Source organism: Taeniopygia guttata, chromosome 14 (assembly GCF_048771995.1).
Source record: "Taeniopygia guttata chromosome 14, bTaeGut7.mat, whole genome shotgun sequence".
Lineage (NCBI taxonomy): Eukaryota > Metazoa > Chordata > Aves > Passeriformes > Estrildidae > Taeniopygia > Taeniopygia guttata.
Genome location: NC_133039.1, coordinates 12,328,062 through 12,340,449, shown reverse-complemented (window position 1 = coordinate 12,340,449; position 12,388 = coordinate 12,328,062). Strand labels below are relative to the sequence as shown.

The following is a 12,388-nucleotide window of genomic DNA, read 5'->3' as shown; positions in this document are numbered from 1 at the left end:
TTAATCAAGGTAAAGAGGTTCATGTGGAATTCACATCTGCAATTAACTCTTGAGACTTATCCAAGCACACTTTCAATGTGGAGTAATATAACCTTATGGTGACTCATAAACAGTGTAAAGCCATGAACTTTGAAAAGTGGAAGTGTTAGTCTGCAAGTGACAGTCACTGCAGCTGTACTTAATTTGACGCCTTAGGGGAATTGTAATTAGACCTGTGCTGAATTCCTTTACTTTTTTTGTTCCCTGCTGGGAACTTCAAAGAGCATTTGTTTCTGTTAGGTTTGTATTTTCACACAGGGGCTCTGTTGTAAAACTTCTGCTATACAAGTAGAAGGTTAAGCCTGTAATGTACTTTTTAGGACTTCTGTGATGAAAACCAGGCAGTTGTATTTTGTTTGCAGTAACCTAACTTTGAGTGAGAAGCTGCCCTTTTCATTATCACTACAGAGCAAAATTATCTTTTTTACAAAGATACAAATGGGTATTGGTTGGTGTTTTAATTGTTTCTAAGTACAAAGTAGTGATAAGTGTATTCCAAACCTTTGAAGATATCCTCAATTGCATCCAATTTCATGTTTTATGGATTGTTTGCCATCTACTACACTAATGACAGCACTGACAGTGATGACACTTTCAAGGCTAATTATTCTCCCTAATGATTCTAAAATTATTTTTTAAGAAAACCAAAACAAAACCCAACCAGACACAAAACCCCTCTCTCCACATGGACAAATCAACACCTGAGTGCCCTCCTGAGCAAAGCTTGGAAAGTTTGGTCCCAGAGGCGTGGGGCATGGCTGAGCTGGGCAGCAGGGAGCTGGGAGCAGGCTGGGAACGGGTGTTTCAGGGCAGTGCTTGTTCCAGAGCTCTTCCTGGAGGACCTTTTCCTTCTGGCAGGGTTGGGATGTCCCAGGTGCTGCCCTGCCTGTGTCTGCTGTCACAGGGGTGAGTCCTGCTCAGCCAGCAGCTCACACTGAGCAGGGTTTCTTGTAAATCTGGCAGAGCACAAAAAACAGTATGGGAAAAAAAAATTGCTGTGGAATCAAATAATCTTCAGAGTGACTTTTACACTGGATTAGAGCTGGATGTTTTCATAGGGAAGTGTTTTATCACTTATTTGAAGCTTCTGTATCTTTATTCCTGAGCTGTGCTGTGAGTTTATAATCTGTCAAAGCAGTGGGATATTCACACATACAACAGACTTGTGATAGGACACAAAAAGGAGGAAAGCTTCCTCCTGAACTGGACTGCCAGGTGTTTAAAATCTAAACAAGATTATTTTCTATTTCCGTTTTGTTATGAGTTCTGGTGTAAATTTAATTTTGATCTTTGTAATTTTGAAATATAATTTTAAAACATATATTTTTTGCAATAATGATTCTGTATGGATGTACAGGACAATATTATCTTTAGATAAATGGCTGCATTTCCAAAATTTATTTGTGTAAGGTAGATAGATTAACAACTTTGTTGTGGCAAGAATATTATGCTTTCAAAGTTATTTTGGCATTTTTTTTCTTCCCTTATAGAGTTCAAAACAACAGATGAGTTGTGAAAGAGAACAACTAAGGGTAAGTGCAATGAGCTGCAAAATGTTTCTTTAAACATAAGCAGAATTTAGTCTGTGCTATTGACAGATTAATTACTTAATTTAAGAGGAACATATTTAGTTCATTTGTTGCTTGTTGGTAAATATTGTACATCTTTCAGTATAAAGGAGATAGATAGATAGATGTAGGTTTGTTTGTTTTTTTTTTCCTGTAATGTGGTGAGATTTGGCAGTAAAAAATCTTCAATGGAAGTCTTTGCCTCTTCATGGGACCCCTGACACTCAGTGAGCTCCTCCTGTGCTCCAGTGCAGCTGCAGCAGTGCCACAGGTCCCTGTGCTCCCCAGACCTGCCCCACCCTGAGCTTCTTTCCAGCAAGGAGAGGTGATCCTGTGATTTTTTGTTGTGAATTTTCAGAGAGGAGCAGTGGCAGGGCTGCGAGGAGCTGGTATTTCAGTGTCTGGTGGTTGTGTACAGTCTGGAAGGAGATGGAGTTCCTGAGCCCAGGCTGCTGACCTCTCTAGTTTTCCCCTTTTCCTCTATTAGAGTGGCTGTGTTAAACAGCTTTTAGTCTCTGCTGCCTTTAAATGCTACAGATCCCTGAAGATGTTTTCCATTGCAACATTTCTTGATTGATTCTAGTATTTGTTTGGGAAAGTATAAGAGCCTTCATTAACTAAAAGAATAAAAACAAAACCACAAATCCCAACCAATCAAAAGCTTTTTGGTCATCTGAGTGTTGCTTAATAGACATACATTTATTGATAGCACATGATGAGTATTTATTTGAAATCCCACATGCAAGTAGAGAAGGAGAGGCAGGCCTGAAGGAAGGGTAAGTTTCTATACAAGCAAAAATATTGTTGGAAATAGACAAAGCAGGGTTTTATTTGTTTGTTTGTTTGCTGTTTACTAAGCATCAGCAGTGCCTGCATGACTTGCAAGTATAAAGAATATACTTGTCTTAAAGTACATTGTGCAGTGTTTTTGTCCATCCAGCCATTCTTTAGATTAACTCCATCAACATATCTAGATGCTTCAGCTGGTCCTCACCACACTTGTAATGGGATTTTTGGTAAACAAGTTATGCAAGAACAACGCATCACATATTGTCCTCAATCCTGTTCTTGCTGCCATGTGACTGCATTGCATTGTAGTGGAGCTGGAGTGACAAAGCTTTGTTTTATCAGTAGTCATGTCTCAACAGAGCAGCTGTCAAAGCTAAAATATTGCAGTAGTACCTGAAGGACAAGCTTTCCAAGAGGTAGCAGTGCCTTGGGAACAAAGAAAGTTTTCATTTATTTTTATTGTTTTTATTTTCTCCCTTGAATGAAGGAAAATATTTTTTTTAAATATAACACGATGAGGCAACGAGCTCTTTCTTTAAGTACATTTGTCTGCTTTTTCAAAGCAGTGGATACGATGTGGCGCAGTGAAACTTTCATGTGTCTTTCTATTCTAGTATTACACATTTATGTCTAACAATGAGCTCAGTGCTTAGGATGCCTTTGTGTCATAGCAAAATGTGACACCTAAAGACAAAACCATGTCTGTAACCTTCTAAATGTAGCTACAGCTTCTTCCACAACTCTGCTGATGTTCCTGTTACACTAAACACAGTTTCTGGTGTAAATTCTGCTCCTATCCCAGCGATCCCCCATGGCTTTCACAGCTTATCTGCTGTGAATAAAGGTCACACTGGAATTTAAATGTACTGTGTGGACATGTTGCACTTTGAGCACTCTGAGGGTGTCACTTGACCATTCTCCCACGTTTAGGTTGGCTCCATAACTGAGCAGTGCTGTTAAAGAAATGTTTCAGTGCCTGAATCAGGTTTTGCAGGCCTGCAGGATTTTCTTTTGGCGTTTTTGACCTGCCATGAGTACTTGGATGTGAGGCAGCCTTTTCACAAAAAGTGGTGCTTCATCCCAGATGAAAGAATTGAATTAGAACAAGGAAACAGGATTAAAACAACAAAATGCCAACATCCTGTTGTTAAACCAAGTAAACCAGATTATTGGTAGGTCATCTAATAATGCAATAAAAAAAGATAGAATATGTCCCACTTCCTTTCTAAGTCTAAGATGAAAATGTCTGCCACTTTACTTTTTTGGTTTTCTAGTAATTCCTTAATCTAAAGTCATAAAAAAAAGTTTTAAGGCTTGTTAAAATCATAATACTGTAAATAAATAATTAGTCATTATGATGCCTTGAGAGGCTACCTAGAACAGAGGCTGGGCAGTGTTACAGGCATAAAGTTGGGATTTATAAAAGCCCTTCACAGGATACACCCTGGGCAGTACATGAGCCTGGCTGTGGCACTGCCCAAGATGGACCCTGGGTCAGGAATTTTCACACTTTTTGAAGTTTTGGCCCGTTTCCATATTGGCGTTCATTGTCCAATTCCAGCTCCAGGTGATGCAGTCCCATCCTCCCAGTCTGCTCTCCTCTATTCCCCTTTATTTGCACTTTTTGAGCCCGAAGCTGCAGCGGTGTCCTTGGTTCTGGGGCTGCAAAAGGATTGTTTTGTGTGACTGAGCTGTGAGGAGAATTTGCTGACACTTTATGTGAAGTTCAGAGTCACACACTAAGGCAGTACAGAATCTGGAAAATATGAAAGCTGAAACTTAAGGCATCAATTGTGTGACTGTAGAAAGAAATATCCGAGTCTGACTAAAATAATTTCCTCAGACATTTCTCACCTCTTATCTGTTTCAGTGTCTTGTAAATTGTAAATGCAAAGCAGCATGTCATTGTTCTGGAATAAAGCATTTAGAGGAATTAAACTCATTCATATTAGAGCCTCTGGCCATTATATGTTATATTTATAATGAATGTTAGTCCTAATAATTAAATAATCCATTGTATTTTGACCTTTTTCTACTCAATATTTGAACTTCACAACAACCACAAGAGTGTAACTTATTTGCCCTGCCAACCTGGTGCAGTCCCCAGGTAAACATTAATGTCTTTACCTGACTGATTTAAATGAGAAATTATACAAAAACTATGGGAATTTTATCTCTATCAAGATAGAGGTTGGTGTTTTTTTATTCCATCTGGAAAAATAACATAACCTAACTTTGGTTCATTTCCATTTGATTTAAAAAAATAAAGCATCAATGCCATTTTTCAAGTTTTACTTTCTCTTGGCAGTGATTTTCATTACAATATGCTGCCTTGAACAATAATTATTTTCATGTTTCCTAATGTCCTTTTGCTTTCCAATCTGGTGTCACTTAAGTCATACTAAAATAAAAAAGTGTGTTTTTAAAGGCAAATTGACTCATCAGTATTGCTCTCCCTACCTCCCTGCACACACTGTGCTTCATCAGGATTTCCTTTAATGAAAATAATGATGCTCTTTACTCTCTTCATTGTATTTTGCATTATCCAGCACTGGTTTATAAATCTCTTTTTGGGCAGTGACAGCCTCTCCTGCTGTCTGACTCTCTCCTGTTGCCCCTTGCTGCTCACGAGTGGCTGTGTGTGGTTGGCATTCTGATGCATTAGAAATGCCCTGTAAAGACACAGAACTCACAGCTTGCTCAAAATGGTTTAAAAGCGCTTTTCTGCTTATATTTCAGTCTGAAAACAGACTTGGAAACATGCGTGGTCCAGGTTATTTAAGGCTGTGAAGAAAATTGGGCTATGAGACCCAAGGAGAGATTATTTGGAGTACATAAAGCTATAAATAAGGGCAGTGAGAGCTCAGAAGTGTCTGCTGTGCCCACTGAACCTTCCTTGCTGGTCTGACTTGAACCTGGGGTGGTACATTTTTATCACAGCCTAAGGACATGACTTAAATGTACAGGTTAACTTAAAGCTTCCAGAGCTTTCCCCAACCTTCAACCATCATTTATTATTTTGTGTGATTAATTTAGTATAACCGTTTAAAATGAACTCCATGAGTTTTGCTCTAGAAGGGAAGGCTTTTGGTCCTGATGCAGCAACACCAGATGAGCTCTCCAAGGTGGGCAGAGAGCAATTTTAAACTCTGATGTTGGGAGGCTTTATAAATGTTCCTGTGAATACCAATGAGGTCTAATGGTAAATGGTGTGATTAGCTTCCTTGATGTGAAATTTTAAGTGACCCAGTTGTTGCTCTAATTAACAGCTTCTTTCACATGTGCTTATTATCAAGATGCATTTTATGCAGCCAGAGTTCCTTCTCTGGTCTGAAATACGGGCAGGGCAGGCTCTTACTGTCACCTTGTATTTAATATCAGCGTTTATGTTTTTATAGTGTTCTAATTTTCAAGGAGACAGAAAGAAGTTTTGCATTCAGTATTGTTATATTTATCTTGTCTCTTATATGGTAAATGAGAGTGAGTGCAACATGCAGCAAAAATGTATCAAAGCTACATCAGGTAGACAGAAAACAAAAGCAAATGCATTGATGACCAGCATAATTTTTAACCAATACTGATCCTGCAGTATTTAGCTTTATTTGTGTTTTTATTCAGTGCATTAATTTATCAGGTGTGTAATGTGCTCAGCTGTATTAATGAGGGCTCCTGGAAAATTTTAAAATAAACTTTTTGAAGCTCATTGTTGTGGCATTAGCTTTCTCCAGTGATTAAGAATAGTCCAATGACATCTTTGTGTCCAGTGTTCCTCTGATGCACTAAGGAGTTACATTGTGATTCGGTGATAGGCACTAATTTTTTAATTGGTTTGAGCTGAGCAAAAACAAATAACTGGAGAAAAGAAGAAAATCAGAGTGGAAGTGGTTTGTTAAATAGATATTATCTTGAGGGTTTGCTGAAATTACTCAGGGTGGTAGCAGGGCATTACATACGTGCTGGTTGGCCAAGAGCCTCTGCTCTCCATCCACCTCTTCCCACACTGGACAAGAGGCAAAGAAATGGGTATGAGCTTGTTGTGTGAGTCAGTGATGTCTGGTTACCAGAGAGCAAAGTGTAATTCACAACATTTCTGCAAAACAGGACAGCTGGTTCTGGCCACTAAAAAAATGTCACTTTTTGCTTTTCCTCTGAAAACCCTTGGTCTGCATTTGTACACAGTGTGTGTGTGTTTGGCCTGGAAGAGTAATCTGGAACTACCAAGTGTTACACGTGCCTCAAAGGAAAAAGGGTTCAAAGGGGAGATAACTGCTAAAGTTGGGTCAGCCCAGTGTGTTTTTTACTCATCCTTTCCTTAGGAGTTCACATGTGCTGCATTTGATGTGCCAGACAAGTGGCTTAGAGTGATCCTGCTTTAGTTCCTGTAGCTATTCTTGCAGTGAGCTGTGTTCATCCTCTGTGTAGGTGTAGGTGGAGATACAGGTAGGTGAGATAGATCAATAAGGAGATGTATTTTTGCTTCCTGATTTGTATTACACATTGACATGCAATGAAATTGGAGTATTCTCACTCCAGCTCTATTCCCAGAGGTTCCATAAAAACTAATACACATCCCAGCTCAGGAAAAAAAAATCTTGGAAATAAGATCTAAAAAAGACTGGGGAGAAAGGTTAATTGTAGGGATGTGATTTCATTTAAATTTTAACTTAGCTTAAAATAAATGTGTGCCAAAAAAAAAAAAAAGGCAACTAGAAAAATGTAAATTTCAATTGCAGTCTTGCTTGGCAGTTCTGCTAAATTTTAGGAGCCTGCCCAAGTATATTAACTCATAATGCTGGTCTCCAATTTGTTGCTTAATATTATTGCAACTAAAAACAATAGCAAGGTGATGAAAACTGTTGAGGTTCATGTTTCAAGTACCACGGCCTCTCACCACAAGGATTGTGTTCTCTTCAAATGCTGACTGCTAATAGGGCAGTTAGATGTGATCAAGAGAATGAAGGGTTTGCTGCACTTCGTTCAATAGTGGTGCCACTCACTTCAGGCTTCTTTGAATTCTTTCAGGAATACATAAGAGGCTTTTAGGTAATGTCCTGACTCTGCTCTTGATGAAATGCTATTCAGAAAACTTTCCATTCTTGTCCTGATGTTGTTTTGGCATCTCTCTCTGAGAACAGCAGGCAGAGGCTTTTCTGCTGTTCAAGTGCCACTTTCTTTTGAATTCAACTTTGATTTTTGCACAGTCAAGGATTTTCTCTGTGTGGTGCTTTGTAATTGCTGGAACTGAAGGACTACAGGAATTTTTGGTGAGGCTGAAGCAATACTGACACCAAGCACCTGTCTGGTTAGGGTGACTCTATGTGGAATTCAGCAGCTCCTTGATGTGTGTTTAAACTCATGTCTGTACACAGAAATCAGGGACTGGGAATAGTTCACCAGGGGTAATGAAGGTTCAGGAAGTGGTAAATTTGTGAAAGGACAGGAGGTAATATATTGGACAGTTTAAGGGCTGCTAAGACAGTACCCAAGATAAATTCAATATCCCAGTGCTCTGCTGCTCCTGCTGCACAGACATGAGCAATGCCCAGTCCCAGATCCAGTCTGGGTTTGGGAGCAGCTGCTGCACTCAGAGCAGCAACTTTTGGTTCAGACTTTCTGCAGTGACTGCACACAGCTCCTGCTGCAGAGCACTTGCTGTGAGCAGGGATGCTGTCCTAGAAAAGAAGAAAGGTTTTCTTGCTTAGTTTGTGTTTGTTGAGAGAGAGCTCTTTTTTCACACAGCTTTTGTAGTTTCTCTTTGATCATCTGGAAACCAGACCTTTGAGTGCACAGCTTTAACAGTGTTTATAATATCCTGACTTATTATTTCAACCTCTGCTGTTGCTGAGGCAATTTGACTAGGAAAGATCATAGTCTCTTTAGTGTCACACCTAATTCAACAGGAAATGCTACCTAGTTTACAGTGCAGTTTGGAGAGTTTGTGGTTTTGGGGGGCTTTTTGTTGTTTTTTTGCTTGGTTGATTTGGGTTTTTTGCAAGTTTTCGGTTGCTGTAGTTTTTTTTTTTCCTCTGGGTGTTTCCATGAGGCCTTTCTGGCTTGGGTGGGGGTTGTGTGGTTTTGCATGGGTAGTGCTGTTGGCTTGAAGTATTTACTTCTCTTTTGCACTTGGATAAAAAATGTGAAAACCCAGGAAAGGCTTTCCAGCTGCAGGTAGCTGGGCTGTGTTGTTAACATCCTCTGTGGTCCTTCTGCGTGGTGGATTTCTATTCTCATTTACTCATGTATAAAAGACTGAGCAACAAGATTTTTAATTGGAGCAAGAAAGACATTGAAAATATGGTAAGAACTGAAAAAAGCCACACAAATTTACATGAACAATCCAAACAATGTGGTATTATAGAGACAAATAGTCACTGAGCCACATTAAGTTCTTGAACCAGTGTTCTTTAAAGTAGAGAGAATGAAGGAATATTGATTTTAATATGGCTATCATGTCCTTGTATTGATGTTAATGATCTTTTTCTGTTCTGTAAAAACTTTTTAAACTTTACTTGTTTAAACTGGTCAGATGTACTACTCTACAAAAACATTTCCTTATGTTTTTTTAAGTAGCTGCCATTTTTTTTCAAAGTGCCAAAATTGCAAGGAAAAAAAAAATTCACCTTGGAAAAAACCCCAGAAATGCATGAATCAATAATAATATGCAAATATATACATAGTAATATGTATTTGTATTATACATATATATAAATACAGTTAAGGTTCCAGTCCTGCTGACTTGTGGTTGACATGCACATACACCACACTGTTGGATAAAGAGTGGATAAAGAAATCTTAGTTTTGGGTAGGCCAGGATTTTAGAAGTCTGTATTTGTTCTTAGTAGTCTGTATTTGTTCTTAGTCTAAACATTTTTAGTAGTAAGAATAAGTGAACTGTAAGTGTGCTCTGTTCTCTTCTGCAGCAAGATCCCAACTTGTCCTGAAAGCCAAGTCTTTGTGTTCAACAGGAATGGCTTTCTTAGTACAAAATCCCAAAAATACTCCATGCAGTCCCCAGGAAGCAGGATAGAGAAATAAAACAAAGCTACACCAAACAAACAAATTTGGTTTTTTATCAAGCTGACAGTAGTTTTGTGCCATCTTGAGGTTTTGGGCTCAAGAAGGAACTATACTTACTGTTGGAAGACAAGTACAGAATTTTAAAAACACCTTTAGTCAACTAATTTTTCTTTTCACAAAGGCTTGCAGCAAAAAAATTGTTTAGGAAGAAAGTGTATTATCCAGAGATCCACACTTTGCCCTGTGTGGGGCTGGAGAGGTGGAGCCACGTGAACCTCATGAGGCTGAACCAGCTGCAGGGTCCTGCCCCTTGCCCGAGACAATCACCAATATCAGCAGGTGCTGGAGGACCAAGTGATTGAGAAATGGAAGAAATCCTGAGCTGGTATGTCCATATTTGTAGCATGGCATCTGGAGGATCCATCTTATGTGCCAGGAAGTCGAGAAAGGCAAAAATGCTCTGCTGATTTTTAGCATCTTTGTTGTTTTCACCCCTGGGAGAAGCTGACCTTGTTTCAGGAATGTTTTCTCCTCCACATCTGTGTGCTGTTGTGTATTTTGAAGCTTTGATCACCTCTGTTTTCTTTAAAGACAGCGTGGCTTAGACAGGGAGAGGGAGATATAAAACCAAAGTGTATCAGATCACAGGCATTTTCTGTGCTCCACTAACACCAGAAATCTGAGCCCTTCGTGTGAAGGAGTGGCCACAGATGTATCCCAAGCATGTAATCAAATGCCACGTAGGCTGTTATTCACAGGTAATGGGCAAAAATACAGTTGCACTCAGTGCTCACAAGTTCCATTTCCAGCATTTCTTTTTCATGCAGTAGTTATCTCTGCCTTTGGATTCCTAAGATCTCTTTGAGTACAACACTGAAAGTAAAAGAAGTGGTGTTCATCTCAAGGTCACTTTGGTACTTGAGAGCAGCTGCCCTCCAAAGAGCACATAATGAATAGTTTTATTACCTTTGGTTGGTTTTCCCTACGTGCAGTAGATTGCTTCATATGCTATCAGCTCATTTTTCCTTTTATTCTTTTTTTTCCCCTTCTGAACTACTGCCTTCTACAACTGTTTTCATCATTGTTAAAAATCATTTATATAGCACCATAAATTACAGGCACTTTACAAGCAAGGAGTAAGATACTGCCTTTGCCCCAAATACTTTATGGTTCAGATACATCTTTGATATGTGCTGTACCTTTTTTTTACTTAATACACAGCCTGGGAATTTTAAGGTAGATTGCATTAATCTTCTGTTTTATTCCCACAATTTTTCATGATCAAATGATGGTGAGGGCCTTTATGTGATGCAGATAACCAATCATCTGTTTGCTACTTCCCATAAAGGTATTGTAAACATTCTGCTTACTGAGAATTCCAGGCACATAATTTTGTGCTCATACATTTGCATCTAAAACCTGTAGGCACTGGAAAAAACAAATCCAGCCTTTTGATAATTTAACTCTCCCCTTGTTCTTTTTTTCTGGACACTCTAACTAGCATTTCCCATTTTTTGGAATGACATCTCTCAGGAATTTTCATGTGATATTGCTACAGTGCCCAAGGAAAAACCTGGCAGGATGATCTTTGAAAATGTAGTTTATTTTTTGGAGCCTTGGCTCAATTATTAGGCTCCCAACTCCAGGATATCTCATACCTCATTTACACTCCTGCTTCCACTAATGCAGATATTTAAAATCTAATTGTAGCTATCATTTAATTTGAAATTAGGATTTTTTTTTAAACTTTACCTGGATGATAATAGTCCAAAATACATTAAAGGTCACTTATTGTAATTATTTACTATTCTCTTCCATCTTTAAACACAGATTAAAAAAAAACAAGCAAACAAGCAGCTGTAAATATAGGGAAAAAAACATGAATTCACTTAACAACCAAATTTTTCCTAAGCCCTTGAAATGTGCAGGCACCTTCCCAGTGGTGTTCAGCTGGAAATGTAGAGTCCACGGAGGGATTTTGGGGGCTTCTTTCAGTTATGATGATCTTGTATCCAGAGAATCTATTTTACATTGAGAGACAGTAAAATAATTTGAATATTTATCAGTGTTAAAAATATAGCAAAACTTTTCTTGACTCATTTGTATGCAAATTTTGGAGTTTTTTTCACATGTTGACCTCAAAACAGAGCAAGCATGGTATGCTAGTGTGGCCATGCAGTTCCTTCTGGTTTGAAAACCAGATCTAATGGCTGCAAACAATTAGTCTCCCATATTCTATTCAATATGTTAAAATTATAATTCGGAGCCAAAATTTTTTAGAAGTTTTTTTTTTCCCCACTAATTTCTTTGACAATATATTAGAGACTCCAAAATAATGCATAATGGCATTAGGTTTACATTTAAATCTCAGACCTATACATTTTTTTAGAGAACTCTCTGGCTTACATGATACCAAATATATAATGATGTGAAAAATATTGGTTTTTATTTAAAAAAGGTTGAAAGGAAAAGAAATTTTTTTTTCCAAATTTATTAATGAAAATGTATTTCCATGTCATCTTCAGAATCATCCAAACTTTATTTTGAAAGTGCTGGCAAACACTGAAGTTATTAAAAAGAGAAAAAAGGCCAGTAAGTGTGCATTTGTAATCATACAGCCATCAGTGTGGCAATATAATATAGAGGAAATTCAGTTGAAACTAAGATTTTTGATGTTATTACAGTAAATAACAAAAGCAGATTGATGTTCCTGTGTGTTTTTCTGAACTAAACCCCACCCAAATGCTTGTGCTGTTTATTTTGCTGTGCTGCTGGCACTAAAGCATGGTATTGATGCACTTGAAATGCATTATATGGAGCACTCAGCCTCCTCCCTGCTTAGGCTCCTGCTGGAGGCGCTGGGTGTGCCTTTCCTTGGCCAAGAATGTAAAATTCTTGGAGTTAGATTGGAATTGGGAACATAGGAATAGTCTTAAAAGGTGTATGGCAGGAAAAGAGAACTCTAGTGTCCATTT

General features: G+C 38.4%; 1 protein-coding gene across 48 annotated transcripts in view; it reads left to right on the top strand.

Annotated features, from left to right (window-relative positions):
- The window catches only part of RBFOX1 (RNA binding fox-1 homolog 1), a 1,140,648-nt gene that overhangs the window by 778,082 nt on the left and 350,178 nt on the right, over positions 1–12,388 (top strand). For 39 of the 48 annotated variants that reach the window (XM_030284820.4, XM_030284817.4, XM_072935877.1 and 36 more), the window contains one exon: positions 1,530–1,571. The exons of the other annotated variants lie outside the window; for them this stretch is intronic. In XM_030284820.4, the coding sequence (XP_030140680.1) occupies positions 1,530–1,571 (42 nt within the window). The remainder of the gene's footprint in view (positions 1–1,529; positions 1,572–12,388) is intronic. 48 annotated transcript variants of the gene reach the window in all.